Source organism: Erithacus rubecula (assembly GCF_903797595.1).
Source record: "Erithacus rubecula genome assembly, chromosome: 22".
In the NCBI taxonomy this organism is placed as follows: domain Eukaryota; kingdom Metazoa; phylum Chordata; class Aves; order Passeriformes; family Muscicapidae; genus Erithacus; species Erithacus rubecula.
The window spans coordinates 3,636,987-3,656,591 of record NC_136674.1 but is presented as its reverse complement, the minus strand read 5'-3'; the positions used below and the strand labels follow the sequence as shown (position 1 = coordinate 3,656,591).

Sequence of the window (19,605 nt, the reverse complement as noted above, 5' to 3'; positions counted from 1 at the left end):
TGGTGTCAGCAAATGCTTTACAAATATTCCCCCCTTGAAAAGGCTGCTTCCCTCCCCCCACCACCCCCTTGGCTTGTGCCCAGGCAGGGGAGCTTTTCAGTCCAAACCTTTCTGCAGCCTCCCCTGGGCTCAGAGTGAAGGGAAACAGAGATTTCATTTTGTATAAAAGGCAGGATCTGCTCCCCTTGTCTACATGGAGAAATCTGTGCAGGGAATTTGGGCACCACTGCAGGGAGCTGGGCAGAGGTTCCCTGGCTCTGTAGCCCCTTCCAGCAGAGCCCAGAGCTGAGACCCCACTGCAGCAGGAGCTGGAGGGGTCCAGGAGAGGCAGAGGGAGGGAGGGAGGAGCTGTGGGGTCAGGGATGCTCCGGGCTGGGAATGCTGAGGGGTAAATGCCAGCGTGGTAAAACCAGCAGAGAGAGGAGTGAACTGGAACAGGGTGAAACACCAGCCAGAAAAAGCAAACCCATCCCTAAGAGAGCAAACTTTGAAACCCTTGGGTGCCCTGATCCCCGTGGTGTCTGCTGGCAGCACCCAGCAGTGACCCACTGACCCAGGCCAGACCTTCCCTGACCCTCCCACGAGGAGCTGCTGCAAAACCCAGCCAAGCTGGTTCAGCTGAAAGCTTCAATCCAGCCTCAGTGCAGCCCTGCTGTGCCACCCCCAGAGCCCAGATCTGCCCCAAATCCTGCCAGAGCTGCCAGGGACAGCAGTGCCAGAGATGCCACCAGCCCTGGGCTCTAATCCAGGGCTCCTTCCATTTATCTACATCCCACCAGGACCTCACACTTGTCGAGCCTAACTCCTACTCCAGCTCACATTTACAGACATCTCCCACCTTCTCCATCCCTTGAGTGAGCTCTCCTCCTACCAGCTCAGCTCCCCTGGCAGGTAGGGCTGCATTGTCACCCTGCTCTCACCTTTCCTGCACCAGGGGGGAGAAGTTGGCCAAACCCTGAGGGTTTTGTGACAGTTTTGGTTGCAAGCACAGAGAATTCTGAGCAGTGTGCTCAGAGGGGGCTGCAGCAGGTGGAAAAGAGCTGAGGGATAGGAAACTGGGCTGCAGGGTGGGGATGGAGAGAAAAGGGCTCCTGGCACAGTTTTTGTGGCGTGCTAAAAGCCAAGTTAAGGTAGATGCAGTCAGAGGGTGACTGTGCCTGGTGGTGTCAGGGTGGAGTTCTGCCATCATCAATCTCCCTGTAACACAGCACAGCTGAGGGCTGAGCTGAGGGCTGGGGCTCTGCAACCTCCCCCTTCACAAATACCAACAAATTCCACCCCAAAAAAATGCCAAAGAGGGAGCTGAGCTGGGATAAAACCGTGGGGAGAGCAAAGTGGCAAAAACTTTGCAAAACAGGCTGCAAAATGTGTGGAGAAGTTGATGGGGGGAGCAGGGAGAAGGAACTTTCTGGATGTCCCTGGAGAGTTTATTTCTCCAGCACTGGAGAGGCAGGTTACAAACAGAGCAAATATTTTGTCAGGGATAACTCCAGAGGATTTCCTCTGGATTTAAATGCAGGATAAGGAAAAAAAAAGCTGAGTTTCAGGGTGCAGTACAATTGTATCTATTCAGGGAGATTTTAGAATGAAAGGGATTCAAATGTCTTTGTTCTTCTCTTTTGTTATAATAGGTGAAAAGCATCACCTGAGCTCATCACAATGAGACAGGAGGTACAAACAAATCATCACCCTGGGGTTTTTGGGGAAATCTTCCTTCTCCTGCATCCTGGGGAATCCACTGCTCTGTGCTGCCCTGGCTGAGATTTCTCCTGGCAAGGACCCTGCAGCTGCCTGACCAAGCCCCCTCCTTCCTGCAGGAATCCCATTTTTGGGGTACAGTTTGTCTAAATCCCACTGAAAAAAAAAAAAAGCTTCCAAGGAAACCCATGCACATATTTGGTTGTGTTAAGGAGGAGGAAGGAAAGGGGGTTGATTTGGGAGCTGCTGAGCATTTGCCATCCCTGCAATTAGAGCAGTAATGTGAACTCACCTCCTGGGGGGTGGCAGGGCTTAATCCTTTGGATGCAGAGAAGCACTTTAGATGAAAGGTTTTATATAATGATAAAAGAGCATTTAAATTCTTACTTAATAAACGCTGGGTGCTCTCATGTCCTATAACTCCCTCCAGCACTTTTCCCTGAAAAAGGGCCCTTCCTGCCCAAGGAGGAGCATCCTGGGCTCTTCCCATCAGCTGAATCCCAGCAGCTCCAAGGGCAGAGGGCAGGAGATGCAGGGACAAGCAGCACTGCCTTTATGTAGCTCCAAAAACAACCCCACATGTTCCCCAGCAAGCAGCTTTTGGGTCCAAGAGTTAGAGAAGGAAAATTTGGGGGAGTTGATGGGATTTCAGTAGCCATAAGGTGAAAGTTTGAACATCCAAGGGAGGGTTTCTGAAGGGCTCAGGAGGAAAAGATGCAGTGCCTGGAACAGAGGATGGAGGAGGGAGCTCCCACCCAGCAATGCTCAGCACTCCCTGCTTGCTGAACTCACAAAAGATAAATTGCAAAAGAAAAGTTGCAGATTTGGTCCATTTTAGATGCCAGCAGTCTGTGATGGAGTGCTGGCAAAGGGGTGAATGGGAATGGAGCCTGAGAAAGTGCTGTAGTGATGTGCTATTGCTGTGAGTCCCTAGAAACCCTTTTAGTGGAGAGAAAAATGTTGACAGCGTGTCTGGGGGATTTGGCTTTCTCACCCCCTGGATCCCAACAAAGTCTGGAGGGAAAAACCACTTGGAAGAGGAGCAATCAAAAAGGTGACAGGAGAATTTTCACAGAGATGGCTGTGGCTTTGCACATCAGTTACTACAGAGTAAGTGCAGTGTGGATTTACACCTCACCCCTACCCTGTGCTAACCCATGTGCCCACTCAGAGCCCAGAGAAGGAGCCAGTGCCAAGCACTTGCCATGTTGTGAGGTTGCTTTTGGTGGATTCTCCATGTAGACAAGCCCTGGGAAGCATGGAATTTGGTCTAAATTTGGGGTGTTTTTCAGGAGATTGGCATTAGGGAGCAGAAGTGCCCTGGAGGACATTTCTCAGTCATTTCTCAGTGCTTTTAGGTCACAGAAAGGCTGGGCAGTGCAGCTCTTGGTGCTGTGTCCCCAAAGTTTGGATCAAAGAGACTCAGGGAGCCAATGGACGTGGCCAGGAGTCACAAAGCCTGACTAAAACAACAGGCAATGGAGCTTTGCATAGTCTGGGTGGGTGGGTAGAGAGCCAAGCCCAGGAAATCCCCACAGCAATGGGGGGTGAGGGGGAGGAGAAGGGCTGGGGGGATTGGGAACCCCAGGGATGGGCTGGGGGATCTGTGTGCTGTGGAAGACGTGGCAGGGCCTGTGGTACCAAACAGGGTGGGAGGAGCAGAGTCTGGTTTCTTGTTAGGTTAAATACAAAACATTAAAAAATAACACAAGGACTCGCAGAACTGACCCCAGGCAGCTCCGGGGACGCCGGAGATTTCCAGAGCTGCAGAAGAGCTGTGTGAGGGGTGCAAGGAGAGGACAAGAGGCTAAAACTGGAGTCTAAAACTCCTTCATGCTCCTGAAAATCTCCTGGGAGGCCCTAAGCTGGAGCCCCAGAGGTTTGGGGGGATGAGCACTGGCAGTGGTGGGGGCTGGATCGCTGAAGCCTGTGATGGAGCTGCTGTGACACAGGGGTGGGCGTGGGTAAAACGGGCTCTCCGTGCCTTGGTGCTGCTGCTGGGCATTAACCAGGCTCTTGTCTCAGTGCCAGGGGTGCCAACCTCCCTCTGGGTGCACAGAGAAACGTGTGGGTCCGCAGGGAACGCCTGATTTTGCCTTCCAGTGAAAATCCCACCGTGGGATGGGGGTGAGGAGGAGCCTGGGGTTCTCATGCAGCAACATCCTGCTCTGCCAGCTCTGAGATCTGCCCTAAGTGATAAAAGAGCTCGTAGGAACAGACATGGAGAACATTCCCAAAGGCATGCAAATGGTCATTGTCTCTTTTTTTTTTTTTTTTTTCATCAAAAATACAAAAGCACCCACCACATCCTCCAGCTTCGGCGGCTGCGTTCCGTTCGGAGCAGAGCTCTGCTCTCCCTCCTCCTCCGTGGAACAGCTCTCAGCTCCTGATGGCAGTTTGAGCTTTGTTTTGTTTTTTTCTTTTTTTTTTTTTTTTTTTTTTTTTTTTGTAGAGACAGAGAATTTGACGATTTAAAAACCAACAACCCCCCAAAAATCCAGTGACTTGTGCCAAAATTCTCAGGAGGACTCCTCGAAACGTCCCATTCTCGCCTTGTATCTTCCCTTCCCAAACCAGCTTCCCTCTGGAGACTCTCTCCTCCTCTCGCACTTTAGTTGTCTCCCCGCTCCTCCAGTGAGTTCTGCTGGAGGGAAATGAGGTAGTGGATTTCCCCCTTCTCCTCTCCACGTGGCCTCTCCCATTCCTGCTCAGGGTGATTGTGATGCCATCCCTCGCACGGGCTCCTTCCCAGGGCTGAATTGAAGCATGCGGTTCCTTCCGACGGCGCTCCAGAGCAGCCTGGCTAGGGCTGCCCACCCACACTCTGACAATTTTTTGTTTTGTTGCAAGGCTGAAAGTAAAAACCCCAAAAGGAAAGTTGTCTTCCTCCTCTTCAAGGTATTTGCATGCTGAAACGTCTTCTAGGAACCTGGAAAGGAAAGTGTGGCTTAGGGCAGCTTCAGATGTTCAGATGTTCCCTTTACCCTTTTGCCTTGGCATCTGGGGGTTTCTGAGGTCCCTGTTTGCCTGAGCTGTGCTGATCATGCTGGTTTGGCAGGTGGGGCTGTGTTTGAGTAATTCCCAAGATATTTTGGGACTGTATTTTTGGGCAGGTTGATTTGTGTCCTGAAATCTTTCTGTTTTTACAGCACTCTGCTCTTCTAAAACCTACCACAGGCTTTGCCAGGGCAGGACCTTTCACCAGGGAGACCAGGTGCACTTTGGACAGCACAGGGAGGGCTTTCCATGCTGGTCATTTGGGCAGTGCATGGTTCTACCGGAAGGAGAATTAAGAGAATTAAGAACTCTGAGGAGTTTTTAATGTGTGTGTGCAGCTGGTGATGTTCAAACCAAGCTGGACTCAGAGCCCTTAGGCTGGGAATGAGGTTGGGGTGGACTGGGGGCAGGTCTGTCCTGTGGCCTGGGTGGAGCTGAGCTGAGGGAAGGAGCAGGGAGGGTTACCTCTGACGCTGAGTGAAATGTAGAGCACGATGATGATGGTGCCCAGCACGATGGAGACGATGCTGAGCAGCCTGGCCATGCGTCCCAGCCGCCGGGCGCCGTCCGTGTCCCCTTGCTGCCCACTGTTCCTCGACTGGGGACACACAAAAACAGCCCCTTCAGACAGCCAGCAGCGCCAGGGGACACCCCAAACTCAGCCCCACTTTCTTTCCTGCTGCTTTAATTGGCAATCCCAAGTGGGAATTGCTGGAAGGGAGGATTCCTGGGGGAGGGAGAAGCATTGCTGCTGAGGGAAGGACTCCTGGTCCTGCTGGGTGTCCTGGGGGAGCAGGACAAGGGCAGCTGAGGTGGAATTCCTCACTGTGCATCAGCATTTGCTGCCAGCCCAGCTCTTGGGAACAAAAATCCTCCCCAAATTGCTGCAGTGCCTTTCTGCTGCCCACAAAACCCATTGGGAAGGGAGGAAAAAGTGGGTAAGGGGTTTGAAGGCCTTTTGGGGGTATTTTTAAATTTAAATTGGGGGTATTTTTAAATTTTAAATTGCTATTTGGGAAAGCTTGGAATGAGGGGAAAGAGAAGCAAGGTGGGATAGGGGGAGAAGGGAGCCCAGCATCCTTGATCCACTGGAGGAATTGGGCAAAACCCCCCTAAACTTCACTGGGAACTGGGTTTTATTGATGGTTTAGCTGCTCTGAAGCAGATATTCCTCCTTTAGGGCTGTTTTAATGTTTTTAACACTTTAACATGGGCTAAAGGCTTCTTCCCCTGGCCTGTCCATCTCCAGCCATGCTGCCTTGGAGGAGAAAAGGGGGATCTGGGGCAAGGCTGCTAAAACTGGGGAAATTCTCAGTTAAAAAACAAAACAAAACAAAACAAAACACAAGTGTACTAGTTAAAAAGAGTTAAAGGTGGAAGTGGATTAAAGGAATCCAAATTTCCTTTCAAAAAATGTGTGTGATGGAAAGGATCCTGTGCCTAATGTTAAAAATGTAAAAATAAAAAAAGAGCAGGGAGGTCTAGTCCAGCTCCAGCAATAACCACAAAGCATCACAGAGAATCTGAACAAATACTTGAGTTACTGCCCCATTTCCCATTTATCCTGCTTTAATTCCACTGCCTCTTGGCAGAACCGTGGCCAAAACCTCCCCAGCCCAGGAAAAATGCAGTTTTGGAGGTTTCCATGTGCTCCTTTGAGTTTGTGTCACCACATAAATAACAGAGCAGAGCCCCAAACAGGGGGGTGGCCACTTCCCCTGCCCCCCTGCCAGCATCCTGCTCCATCAGGAGCCACCCTGGCCATCTCTGTCCCCAGCAGTGCCACCAGCAGAGCTCAGGACCTTCCTGGTTCCTCCTGGTCTCACCAGCAGCTTTGCCAGACCTGCTCTGAAAGCAATGGGATGCAGCCAAGAGTTATTTTCATCCCAGAACAGGAGGTGACAAAATGAAGCCTGATGGGTTGGTGGTGAGAGGTGGGGAGGATGCAGGAGCCCAGGGATCGACAGGATCCCTGCCCTGCTCACTGACAGCTCCAGTTCTGGGGATTTGGTTTTTCAATCTCTGGTTTTTGTAACAAGTGTAGTATTTTGGCAGGGTGTGGGTTAGATTGCAGTGAAATATGCAGTTGTAGCTGTCTTCTAGGCAAAATATATAGGCTAAGGGATTCAATATATTTATCACTACAGCTTTTGGAAGTGTTTACTGCTCATTTATCCTCAACAATTATGAGGAACACATCAGCATTGGCATGGGGTGTTTAGCAAGAATTGGGTACTGTACATATATTATTCATCAGTTTGATTACAGCTCTCTAGTATCACTAATCCTGTGTTTTGCTTTCCCCATAAAAACATTAACATCTTGTTTATTAATCGAGGCTCACCAAGGCAGAACATCTCTGAGAGGCTGGAGGGCTCTGGGGGAGTGAGTCACTGTGTGAGTGCCAAGGGACTCCCTGCTACAGCCCAGAGCTGGAAAATCTGCAGGACCTGGGGAGTGGGTGCAGCCTAGGTAAGGCTGGGTGACTCAGGAATTGTTAATTTTACCTGTTTCCCACTGCTGTCTGTTCCAGTCTCTGCTCAAAATTGTTTGTTTTTTTTTTTTTTTTTTCTCTAAGTGGCCTTGTTGCAAATGAAGACAATTACTTTCCTGTGCTAGTCCCAGGGATGGAGAAGACAAATCATCACATCCTCTTTCCTGCAATCTTTCCCAGTTTATGAACTGGCTTTGGATGCTCTCTGCTGCCATCCACCAATTACTCAGAATAAATCATTAATCCTCAACACTTGGTGTTTTTGTTGAAGGAAATATTCCAGGAGAGACATAAGTCAACTCCAGAGTGAGACAGATGAGTGTGCCACTTGAAATGGGTGAGGATAATCTGACTTCTCCCACATCTTTTTGGGAATAATAGAACTTATTTTGGATACCTAGTGCTGTGCAGAACTGCCCTTGATGTTACATCCACAGGATGGACAGATCCTTGTCCACCAGTCCCACTCTCTCTCTTGAGGGGTGTCCTGAACCCTTTGAATAGCCAGATCATCACTTGGTGAGGAAAACACATCCAAGAGTCTGTGGAGAAGCCTCCAGGTAATTAATTTCCATGAAACCAGCATTAGCAGGAACAGGCTGGGGGGGCTAGAGCAGGTTTTTTCCACCTCTGGCCATAGGCTCTGCTGGGATCTTAGAGCAGCTTTTGAAAAATGATTTATGAGACACTACACTCAAGAGCATTCATTTACTTTCCTCTCTGGACACTGCTTATTACCCAGAAAAAAAAAAAAAAAAAAAAAAAAAAAAAAAAAAAAAAAAGCTTTCATGTGCAAAAGCTTTGACTCAGGAAAGAAAAGCACAATTGCAGAGCTAAAGGAATGTCAGCACATTGTGGAAAGGTCCTCCTGTTTCCCCAGGCAATGGAAATCACAAAAACCTGGTTCCTGCTCAGATCTGTGCATGATCAGGCACACCTGGGCTTTACTCTGAGAGAAGACCTGAGCCTGGGGTGTCACTGGGAGCTCAATTCCTCCCTGCTGTGAGCAGGGGAAACATCAGCCCATGCCCTGAGAGCTGCTCCTGCTGGCAGGAGGATCCAGCCAGATGTTTGCAGGTTCCTCAGGGAGGGAGGATGGCTCACTCCTGCTCTGCTGGTGCTGTGTGGAGGTCCCTGGCTGGCAGGTGGGTGTGTGGAGGAGGTGACGGTGCAAGCAGGGCCAGAAAGGGTTGTAATAAATTAATTAATCCACAGGGCAGAGAGTGCAGGGGAAACTGTGCAGGGCCCAGAGGATGTGCAGTGGCTACTAATGTGTGTGCCATTAACCCTGCAGAACAAGCCCAGGTGAATGCACCTTCTGCCTCCCCTTCCTCAGCTCTGCATGAGCCCTGGTCAGGGCTGCCTTGAAGCAGAGGACAGCCCAATAACCTCATTGCCCTGCTGGCCCTGCCTCCCCCGGGCTGTGACAGCCACCACACCCCAGTCCCTCCGCCTGGCAGGATGAACCAACTCCTGCTCTTTTCCATTGTTAACTCTCCTCCTCCGTGGGGCCCAAGGCACCTCCCCACCACCCTGGAGGCTCTGACGCCTGCGAGGGACAGTGTGAGGATCTATTTTGCATGAAGGCTAATGTGGCTGGAAAATCCCTGTGAGAGACCTTGTTTATTACCACGGATATGCAGTACCCAGCTGCTTTCCCTCTCCTTGCAGTGCAAAGCCAAACAAGGCTGGCTGGCTTCCCTGTGTGCTGCCTAAACAGGCTGTGCCACACAACTGTACTACGCAGATGACAGCTGGCACTGGCAGAAACGATGATTCCTCCTCAAAATGGAAATTGGTCTCCCTAGAGGGCTTTTTGTGGCAAGTGCCCGTGCCTGCCTTCAAGTTGTTGGTGGTTTTGGGGGGAAGTGCTGGCTGCAGGTGCCCCTCAGTGTATCTCTGTCTGGTAAGCAGGTAATGGAGCCGATTTTCAAAGAAAAGATTTGCCTTTGTTGCAAATCAAAGGCATAGAAGGTGCTGGGTGTGTACAAGAGAGCAGCATCTGCTGGGGAAGGGGGTGGCTCTGCTTGTAGGGCTGTGCTGGCTGAGCCACCTGTACCCACGATGGGTGGGAGGCCGGGCTGGCTTCATTCTCCCCTGCTCGGCTCTTGGTGAATTTGCTGAGGTGTGGGGATGTTTAATGGAGAAAAATTGCTTCTCCGGGGCCACTAAAAGAGCTGCAGGTGCAGCCTGTCCCTGTGAAGAGCCTGAGGCGCCAGCCTCCAGCCAGGCTCTCCCGGTGCTGCAGGGCTGGGCTCGGAGGGGCAGAGGGAGATCCCTTGTCAGCGCTATCCTCGCGGCTCATTCCCGGGGAAGCCCGGGGAGCGGTTCTGGACCGCTCTTGGCGGCGGGGACCGCGCTTCCCGGAGCCGCCGCGCTTCCCGGAGCCGCCGCGCTTCCCGGAGCCCTGCCCTGGAATCCCACCCCCTCTCCATCTCCATCCCGCCACCTCCCCGCGTTCTCCATCTCCATCCCGCCGCCTCCTTCTCAATCTCCATCATCTCCATCCCGCCGCCTCCCCGCGCTCTGCCCCGGGCTCGGCGCCGCTCCCCGCCCGCCTCCGCCCGCCCGCGCCCCCCGGACCCGCACCGGAGCGCTGCGGGAGCCGAGCGGGGCGGCACAGCCCGGCCGAGCCCCGCTGCCCCCGCCGCTCCCGCCGCTCCCGGTGCCGGTGCAGCACCGCGGACAGCGCCGGGGCGGCCGTCGGGGCGGCGGCGGGGGAAGCCGGGGGCGAACCCGGCGGGTCCGTGCGAGCCCCGCACTCACCATGATGGAGAAGACGAGGCCCACGATGTTGATGGGCCAGACGGGGCAGAAGCAGGAGAAGATGGCGAGCACCAGGTAGTCCCGCGGGCGGCCCTGCTCCGGGGCCGCCGTGCTGGTGGCCGTGGACGAGGCTCTGCCCAGGCTCAGCCGGGACGGCGACAGCGGCGGCGCCTCCAGGTGCCCGACCGACACCGACTTGTAGCCGAGCCCGTGCCCGTTGCGCTCCGTCTCGCCGGGCAAGGCGGCCGTGAAGGATTTGGAGCCGCGGAGGCCCTTCTCCTCCCGGCCCTCTGTCGCCGACAGCAGCTTCTCCGTCTCCTGGAAGCGGGTGGGCAGCGCCGTGCCCGAGCCCGGGCCCGCGCCCCCGGGCGCGGAGCCGGTGCTGGCCATGGCCCGGCGGAGCGGGCTCCGGCAGCGCCCCGCCGCCGCCGCTCTGCGCTCGGGGCCCGCCGCCCCGCGGGAGGCCGAGCCGGAGGAGGGGCCAGCCCGGTTCGGCCCCCGGGGCAGGATCGGGGCTGCGGACCGCCCCCGGGGTGTCCCCGGTCCCCCCTCTCCTCACCCCCTTTCCGCGCTCGGCCTCCGCCCGACCCGCTGCGTGCGGCGCCGCGGCCCCCGGGGATGCTGGCGGGGATGCGGCGGGGCGGAGCGGGGCGGTGGCACAGCCGGGGAGTCCCCGCCGCCTTCAGCCCGGCCCAGCCCAAGGCTCTGTCCCGCCCCGCCGACCCCCCGCTATTCCCGGGGGCTCCGCTCCGCTGCAGCGGTACGTGAGAGCCCAGCCCCGACCCGGCTCCGCCCGTGCCGAGGGGCTCGGGGCCGCCTCCAGCCCCGGGGGTGCGGGGGATGCGGGGCACGCACAGCCCTGCTGTCCCTGCTGGCTGCCAGCCTGTTCCCAGCCGGGTGGGGGACATGCGACACGGAGCAGAGCTACGAGCCCCTCATCGCTGCGGAGAGGGGCTGGAGCTGCCCTGGCTCTGGGCAGGGCTGCCCGCAGGGTGACCCGGTCTGTCCGGGCAGTGTGTGGGTGCCCGGTGGCACCTCTGGCTCCAGCCGCTCTAGGAAAGCATCTCCCCCCCGGTACAGGGCTGGGAGAGGCTCTGGGCACGCTGAGCTCGCCCTGCCCTCGCTGTACGTGGGTGACACCATAGCTGGGGACAGGGACACCAGAGCAGTGGCATCTCACATCCCTATATAGGACCTGCAAAGCAGAAAGGGTGCTGGTGCAGTGTGAGTTACGTCTTCTCCATCTTTGGGAGCAGGGATGATGTGAGGGGCAGGAGGAAGGGCTAAAATAACGCTCAGAGCCTGGATGCTTGTGAAAAAAAAATGGATGTTTTCCACCCATTGTGTATTATGCTTCAGTTCCAAATTTGCCAGGGGTTTCTCTGGCAGTGAGTGCCATCTACGGGGCACACCCAGCACCTTCTGCCTCCCGAGAGGTGTCCGAGGAGCCTTCTGCCAGGCAGCCCTGCCCAGAGCCTCATCCCATCCTGCAGCCTCCAAACAGTATTAGGAGCTGCAGATTGTTAATGTGGATCTGAGAGCAGTGGGGTGACCCTGCTCAGAGGGGGGGGTCTCACGGGGTTTTGCCTCCCTTCCACTCCTGCCTCTGTGACCATCTGTTTCTATTTGCCTCAAAGCTGGTGTGGGAAAAACACGGGGATGCAAATTGGGGAGGAGGGAGGGTTCTGCCTGAGTTAGGGTGCCACTGAAACATTCTTTGCATGCTGCTGTTGCTAGGCTCTCACCCCGCGTGTGACAGCTGCTGACAGGGCAGGGCAGGGCCGTGCACTGCTCCAGGGAGAGCCAGAGCAGGGAGAGCCACCCAGAGCAGGGATGATGCAGGGAGAAGCAAGATTCCTTTAGAGGATGTGGCTGAAGGCCTTCCTCTGGCGAGGGAAACACCTGTCAGAGGCTTAAGCCAGGGTGCCTCGCACCATCAGCACTTTTAAGAGGCTCCTTTGCTGAGCAAAGAGCTCTCTCTCCTGGCTGCCACCAATTTTCCTCTGCTCCCGGACCATATCCTTTGTCCCACCAGGGATTAAGGAAGGAGGAGGAGATCCCGGTACCCAATAGCAGGAGGTTGGGATGGTTATCCCAGCATGTGCCCCAGGCAGGGAGAGAGCTCAGACTGCCACTGAGTGTTGGGAGCAGCAGGGCTTGAGGAGCTCTGCAGGGCTCAGCAGGAGAATCCCATGGTGCAATTTGTCCTGGCCAAAAATCTGCCAGCTGTGGTGTGTGTGCCTGTAAATCCCTGCCTGATTCCTGCAGCAATTTCAGTTTGCTGAGTCTTGGGCAGGAGGGAGCCCTCGCAGCTGGTCCAAGCTCTCTAAGACAGAGGGAAGGGACAAAAAGGACCTTCTCAGCAAAAACCCGCCTTCCTCCTGTCCATGGCACTTGGCCGGGAGCGCTATTGGCCTGTCCCAACAGAGCCACTTTCCCGGGATCAGAAGAAAACCGCAATCGGATGGGTGGGTTTTATGAAAGCCGACATCTGTCTCCCCTCCCGGCCTCGCAAATCTGCCAGGCACGTCCGTACCAATGAGCTTAGCGTCAAAAGTCCCAGGGCAGTAACCTTTCCCTGCTCCTGCTCCCCTCCTTCACCGGCAGGAGCCAGAGCCACCGCCAGCCAGGGGCTTTAGCGTGATCCCCATCTGTCCATCCCACACATATTAACAGCCACTGCCCTGCTGCTGGGTTTGAAACTCGTGTTTTCTCGCAGAGCAAGCAGCAGAGAATAAATAACAGCGGCGATCAGCAGCAGCGAGACCTCGCGACAAGAAACACGGAGCTGGCACTTCCAGAGGATTTCCCACCTTTCTGCAGTTTTCCCGCAGAGGGGAGACACGCAGCAGGGTCCTGTACAGCGTGTCGGGGGCTCTCTGAGCTCGCCAGATTCGCATCCTGCAGTTTCTCTCCTCACCCAGCAGTCCCGTCCCGCTCCCCCCGTGTCCCAGGGCTCCGTTACCTTCCCGGCACCGTCCTGCTCCCCAGCCCGCAGCTCAGAGGGTGGGGAGGCCCTGCTGGTGTCCCCAGCCCTGGCAGTAGCCCAGCTGCCAGGGCACAGCCCCGGCCAGGGGCTCTTGCAGGCTGCCCGCCCCTCGCTGCGGGCGGAGCGCGGGGTGCGGGATCCCGCTGGAGAAACAGGGCACGGAGCGAGTCTCCTTCGGGCTCTCGTAGTGCTGGAGCTGCCTCTGAGGGGAGAACCCAGCGCACAGAGGGGCCGGAGGGCAGCGTGTCCCTGCAGAACCGGGCTCCCAGGGCGGCGGGGGGCGGCTGCCCTTCATCCGCGGCTCCTGCGCGGGGAGCGCGGCCCGGGCGCGGCACTCGGAGTGCGCACAGGGCCAGCAGCGCCCGCCGCCGTGCAGGGACAGCGACAGAGCCGCGATCCTGTTGATGGCTCGCCGCAGGGTCGCGATTTTAGAAAGCCTTTTGCCTCCGAGGTCGTGCTTGAGGGCCAGCCGCAGGGCGTTGAAGGCTTGGTTGTAGTCCAGAATCCTCTTACGCTCTCTGACGTTGGCAGCCATCCTCCTGGCCTTGGAGCGCGCTGGCCTGCTCCTCTTCCTCACCTTCATCCCGTCCGTGTGCCCCGCGCTGGAATCTGCTCCCCCGCCTTGGGACACCCACAAACCCTGCCTGTAGCCCGCCTGGGGGACATCCCCCGCTTCCAGCTCCTCCTCGGAGCTCTCGGGCTCTGGCCCCGTGCCTTTCCCCACAGCGGCTCCGGCCATGGCAGCGGCGAGGGGAGCGGGAGAGGAGCTGCTGTGACCCTGCCTCCCGGGAGGTGTGGGGGACACTCCTCCAGGGACAGACAGCCGCCCCTAAAAACCTCCAGCAGGGCTCGTCACGTGGCTGCCCCGACCCTCCTCACCTGCCGCAGGTGAGGCACAAGGAGAGAGGCACAGGTCCCTGCTCTGAGCGTGAGGCACCAGTGCTGGAGTGCCCAGAGCTTGTGGTGGGATGCTCTCAGGCCCCCGGGGGAATCACCTCCACCAAGCACACGCTGCAGGGGTTGCTTTAGTGCCTGCTGAGAATTTGGGCACGTGCTGCTCTGCCCTCTCTTCTGCTGGGCAGGCTAGTGGATCACCCCGGACAGGTCATCCCAGGGCTCTCCGTGGTGCTGTGAGCTCTGTGGGGCATCACCACCCTGGCTCCTCCTTCCCCCTGCCCATGGGTCCTGCAGCACCTCTGTTATCTCTCAGCTGAGGGAAACTGAAGCACGAAATTGTGCAGTTGCTGAGGAAAGCAGCAGGTCTTGTGTTTGGGTACAGGAGAAGACAGTCCCAGCGAGCTGAGAGCACCCGTGGGGACAGGGGGAGGTGGGAGCCTGAGCAGAGCAGAGCCCGGCAATCGGTGCAGGAATGTGCAGGGCTTGGCACGCCTCTGCCCTGCGGAGCAGGAAGCAGGAATGCGGCAGGGGGGATCGGGGCAGGTGATAAAAGAGCTAAAGTGCTACCTGCCTTCCCCAGAGCCTTCCTGTCCCTTCCCAGCAGCCTGGGGGCAGAGCTGTCTGGGCTGGCGCTCCGGGCCTGCCCAGCACTTAACTTGGGGAAGAGGATGCTGAAAGCAGCTCCTTGTTTCCTGTATCCTGAGCTGGTGGGATGAGGGGTTTGCCAGGTGCAGCAGGTCCAGAGGCCATGGGCAGGGCTAGGTCCCCAGCCTCTCAGCCATGGGTGTTTGCCCATCATCTCATTAGTGAGCAGTTGCTAAATGCCTTCCTGTGCAAGGGGTAATGTTTTGAAAAATGGCCCAGGAGTGGTTCTGACAAATTGTCGGGGTGTCTGGTGCAAAAGCAGAGCCCTGGGACAATGTGCCCCCCTCCTTGACCCATCCCTTCCTATCTGATCATCCCAGGTTATGTTTGATCAATAGCCACAATTAGGTGGCTTATTTGTCTCTTGCCCTTCTCTTCTCCTGGCTCTTTGAAGCTGGAGCTAATTTAGGTGCCTCTGCTCCAGGAACCCAATAAATCAGGAGCCAGGGCCTCGGGGACAGGGGAGGATGAGGCAGCAGGACTTCAAAGGGAGGTGAAGCTTGCAAATATTTTTGAGCACTCACCTGTGCTCACTATGACCCTCTTGTTCTCCCCAGCATCCCTCTCACCTCCCAGTCTTTCTGTGCCAGGAATGGAGGCTCCCTGACCACTGACTTATCCAGTGAGCTCAGCTCAGGAGCCAGAGCATCTTTGAAACGCTTGAATGCCAGCAGGACATAGATGTCAGACCCACTTAGAGACGTGCCTGTCTAAAACCCAGCTAAGCAGGACAGATCCCTGCCATGGGGATGATTTTGCTGGTGTTGGAGGTCAGGAGGTGCAGTCCAGAGCAGACACAGAGGTGGCTGAGCTGGGCACAAAGCCAGTCTCAGCCGGGTGGTGCCTGGGCAGGGGCAGCAGTCCCAAAACTATCCCCATCCTGCACACAGCCCCTGGGAGATCCTTGGGAAGCACTGCCAGGGGCTCTGGGTGTCTCTGCAGGGATCCAGCCCCAGCTCTTGGAAGCAGGCAAGGCCAGACCATAAATCATGGGGCTCCTGTGCCACCTGTAATCAGCACATCCTGCTGGGCCGTCCCCACCTCGTCCTGGGCGCTTCCGACCCAGGTGCCCATTATGGGTTGGGAGGTCAGCAGGAACACCCACCCAGACCCTGCTCCCCAGTGCCTGCTGATTTATCACCGTGTGCTGGAGAGATTTATGGGCTGAGCTGGGGAGCCAGGAACGTGTTGTGAGGCTCTGCTGGGCCTGCCTGCCTGCCAGATGATGAAAGAGCCGTAATTATCTGTCGCCACACATACATCAGGCCATTCATGGCACTCCCCAGCCTCCAAAAAGGGGTTTGGCCCTCGGGGACTCTCCACCTCCCTGCCTGTGTCACTCTGGACTGGAGCACTGCTGAGTGCTGGGCACCTGCCCATTGTCACAGCTCCCACAGGTCCCACAGCCCAAAGGTGTGTTTTGGGTGTGCACCCCTAATACTGCTGCTGAGCTGGGCCTGCCACATCCATCCCTCAAACCTCAGCACCCCCAAACTGCCAGTGCTTGCAGGTGAGAGTTGCTGGAGCCGGTTGGGAGCACAGCCCTCACTGGAGGTCACGCCCTGATGGAGTGAAGAGGCAGCTGGCACGGCCTGGGGAGGCTGCCCAGCTCCTGGCACTGTCCCAGCACCACCCATCCTCCTCGGGAAGGCTGCACCGGGAGGCATGGATGTGCCAGAGCAGAGCAAGGAGCCTGCGGCAGGGAAGGAAGGATGAGAGGTGGGAGTGGCACGCAGGGAGGTGCCCGTTCCTGGTGACGAGGGGAAGGAGGAGGCGGCTCTTGCGACACTGGTGGGCCCGCGGGTGAATAAACAGGGAGCTCTGTTCCTGCTGGGGCACGACCAGGTGGCACAAGGGACACGGGATGGTGAGTCACCATGCCCAGGCGGGCACCTGCAGGGCACAGGAGGAGGGGACAGGCTCTGAGAGGCTGTGCTGCCTGAAGGTGCCTGCGGGTGAGATCCTGCTCCAGCACCTCGCTCAGCACCAGGAACAGCCCTGCCCTGGGCACAGGTTGGATTTTTCCAAAGCCACATCCTGTGGAGCAGGAGTGAGCCATGGGCACCTGCTCAAACACAGCACATGTGACAGGCAGTGGGCAAAAGGCTTACCTGGGCTTTCACAGAACCCCAAAATCATTCTAGTTGGAAAAGTCCTCTAATAGAATCCAAAGTTTCACCTGCCTTGTTACCACTAAACCACTGAGTGCCACATCCATATTTTTTTAACATTTCCATCACTTTTCTGAGCAGCCTATTACAATCCTGACCATCCTTTCAGTGAAGACATTTTTCCTAATACCCAACTTCAGCCTTGAGGACATTTCTTCTTGTCCTATCTTTTGTTCTTTGGGAGTAGAGACCAACCCCCACCAAGTCCTTTCAGGGACTTCTAGTCTTTCATTGCCCACCACAGCAGTCTGTGCCTGCTGCTCCATGTGCCAGGAATGGCTCATCCATCCTGAGACCAACAGGGCTGGCAGAGTTTCACTGGCCAGAGAATGAGGATGTGACACACAGAGCTCTGCAGTGAAGGCCAAGGTAAGTGGCAGATGTGGAAGGCACAGGAGCCACCTCATGGCACAGGAGCCTTCAAGGCTGGGTTGTTCCCGGCTTGGGGATCTCCCGGAGCATGTGGGATGGATTCTGGCATGAGTTATCATGTCACTACTGCCCTGAGCTGCCGGCACCGGGCATTCCCTCACCTGCACCCCCTGCCCGCAGCTCCTTGGGGACACTTGGAGAGGGCGGCGGGAATCCGAGCAGCAGGAGCGCAGCACCCGCACCCCGCTGGTGTCCCCATCCTATCCCATCCCATCCTATCCCATCCCATCTCATCCCGTCCCGTCCCAATCCTTCCCTGTCTCCCTCCGCCGCTCCCCGCCCGCTCCCGCCGCGGCCGCAGCCGGGGCCGAGCCGGGGGGCGGTGGCAGCGCTGCCCCCGCCCCGGCGGGGCCGTGCCGTGCCGAGCCGAGGCGGGGCGGGCCGGGGGCGGGCACCGACGTCAGGCCCCGCGGCGGCGGCGGCGGCGGCGGCGGGGGGCGGAAGGCGGCGGTGCCGGGGGGTTTTGGGGGGGGGATAACCCGGCTGTGGGGCGGGGGATGGCGGCGGGCGAGGCGGCCCGGGCGGACTTCGCGCGGCACTGGCAGGCGCAGTTCCCGGGGGAGCCGGCGCCCCGCATGGAGCTGGGCTCGGTGCGGGCCATGGAGCGGGAGCTGGAGCGCTGCCGCCGCCACCTGCGCCGCCTGCAGCGGGCGCTGGCCGAGGAGCGCTTCAAGGTGGGCTACCTGGAGGCGGCGCTGGCCCGGGGCCCCCTCCCGCCGCCGCCGCCCGCCGCCCCCCGCCCCGCCGGCAGCTCCCCGGAGGGCGGCAGCGCCGGCAGCTCGGACGCGGAGGACGCTTCCTCGGCAGGTGGGTGAGGGGGAGCCGTCCCCACCCCGCGCCCCAAGGGACGAGGGTGTCCCCCAGCCCCCGCACGCTCAAGGGCGAATGTGGCGCCGAGGGCATCCCCAGCCCTGGCGCTCCTGTCCGTGCCGTGCCCACGAGAGCGATCCCAAAGCCCTGTGCCATCCTGTGCAGCCCGTGCTGTGACTCGGCACGGGATCCCCAGCGTGTCCCCGTCAGGACAGGAGCACCCCATGCCAAACATAGTAGAGGATTCCCAAACTCATTTTGCTGTCCCCATCAAACAGCGAATGCCACCCGAGCCCTTGTGCAGTCCCTGACCAAGCACTAAGGTCACCCCAAGCCCTTGTGTCCTCCCTGTCGCACTCGCAGGGACATCCCATGCCGAGGGCCCATCCTTGGGTGTGCCAGGAAGCGCTGGCCTTGCAGCTGGCCCTTGGTGGTGGGTCAGTGGCCCACGAGCCACGCTGCAGAGGAGTCACTTCCTCCCGGCGCGACCTGGCTCACGGGAACACCTCTGCTCAGGTGACACCCTGTGACCTCCTGTGGGAAGTCCTGGAGGCTCTAAAGCAGCAGCATGCCGGGGTGGTGACATGCCCCGGGGCGTTTTCCTAGGTGCTTTGGGGACAATGTTATTTCGCAAGCGCCTGGCTGTGCGGTGGCACCGAAGGCACAGCCAGCTAGCGCTGTCAGCCGTCACACTGTCCTACTTCCAGCGGCCTGGAAGTTGTTATTGCATCAGCATTAAACCCGGTTCAAACACAGTCCTGGCAGCTAGGGAATGTCACTTTTAATGCTGCTAATTCTCCAGCTGACTCGAGTTAATTTTGTTCTTTCTCCATTGTTTGGGGTGGTGGTTTTCCCCCAAGGCTGTATCGTGCTGGTTTAAGGTTGCCTGGAGAGCAAGTGCTCTGATATCAAATTATGCTTGATATTTAGTTCATTTATATTTATTGCATTAGTATGCAGTGCTGGAGGAAGTTTCCTCTTCACCTTCCTGAGCTGCCTCGGGGTGAAATGTCCAAAGTGCATGGCTGCTCTCAGTGTTGTCACCGTGCTGCACGTGTGAGTGTTTGTCCCTTTCCCCAGTCAGCCGTGGGAGCCTGTGCCCAGCCCTGCAGCCAGGAGCAAGGACATTGGGAATGCTGCCTTCAAAGGGCTGCTCCAAATCCTCTCCAGCTCCCAGCAGCAGGCATGGGCTGTGCTGCTTGGAGAGCTGCTCTGTGGCTCAAGTGGCTTCAGTGCATCAGAGCGACCAAGTGCAAATCCTTCTCATCTACACTCAGACCTGCACTTTGTTTATGTCTGGGTTATGTTCCTGGATGTTTCCAAAGCCAGGATGGTGCAAGGCTGCTCTCAGGTTGGTGGGTGATGTTAAAGGGGCTTCCCTGAGGCACAGCACAAGCCTCTGAGGGTCCTGGCTTCCTAACTTGGAGGGATCCAGCCCTGGAGCACCCTTTGAGATCTGTGCAGCTGGTGTAGGTGACTCTTTTGGCAAGACTTTGAAGTCCAAGGTTGCATCTGCTGTGGTTGAATGTGGTCTCTTCCTCCTCCTCCTCCTCTTTCTCCTCCCCTAAATGGATCTTTCTGAGGGTCAGCAGCTCCAGCACTCATCAGAGGAGGAAGCATCCCCTCTGCTGAGTGCCTGGCTCCTTGCCCTGTGACACAGCTGGGCTCTGCATGGAGGGCTGGGCTCAGCCCTCCCCAGCCTTGTC

The 19,605-nt window shown here is 57.3% G+C and overlaps 3 protein-coding genes across 3 annotated transcripts in view; 1 reads left to right on the top strand and 2 right to left on the bottom strand.

Annotated features, from left to right (window-relative positions):
- Positions 1 to 1,151: 1,151 nt before the first annotated feature.
- On the bottom strand, positions 1,152 to 10,579 carry TRARG1 (trafficking regulator of GLUT4 (SLC2A4) 1). Its single transcript, XM_079324721.1, has 3 exons — positions 9,956 to 10,579; positions 5,161 to 5,293; positions 1,152 to 4,627 (listed from the first exon to the last, which is right to left on the bottom strand). The coding sequence occupies exons 1-3, from the start codon at positions 10,343 to 10,345 to the stop codon at positions 4,620 to 4,622; spliced, it is 531 nt and encodes a 176-aa protein (XP_079180847.1). The 5' UTR covers positions 10,346 to 10,579; the 3' UTR covers positions 1,152 to 4,619.
- A 1,738-nt stretch (positions 10,580 to 12,317) lies between these two features.
- Positions 12,318 to 13,901, bottom strand: BHLHA9 (basic helix-loop-helix family member a9). The gene has a single exon (XM_079325372.1). The coding sequence runs from the start codon at positions 13,681 to 13,683 to the stop codon at positions 12,955 to 12,957; it is 729 nt and encodes a 242-aa protein (XP_079181498.1). The 5' UTR covers positions 13,684 to 13,901; the 3' UTR covers positions 12,318 to 12,954.
- A 3,843-nt stretch (positions 13,902 to 17,744) lies between these two features.
- ABR (ABR activator of RhoGEF and GTPase) overlaps positions 17,745 to 19,605 on the top strand; it is a 36,855-nt gene continuing 34,994 nt past the window's right edge. Inside the window, exon 1 of the mRNA XM_079325410.1 lies at positions 17,745 to 17,896. The gene's annotated coding sequence lies outside the window, so the exon portion shown is untranslated. The remainder of the gene's footprint in view (positions 17,897 to 19,605) is intronic.

Coding starts and splice junctions, on each gene's coding strand:
- BHLHA9 (XM_079325372.1), bottom strand. CDS start 13,683: ATGGCCGGAGCCGCTGTGGGGAAAGGCACGGGGCCAGAGCCCGAGAGC.
- TRARG1 (XM_079324721.1), bottom strand. CDS start 10,345: ATGGCCAGCACCGGCTCCGCGCCCGGGGGCGCGGGCCCGGGCTCGGGC. Junction 5,294..9,955: donor GCCTCGTCTTCTCCATCATG/GTGAGTGCGGGG, acceptor GTGTGTCCCCAG/TCGAGGAACAGTGGGCAGCA.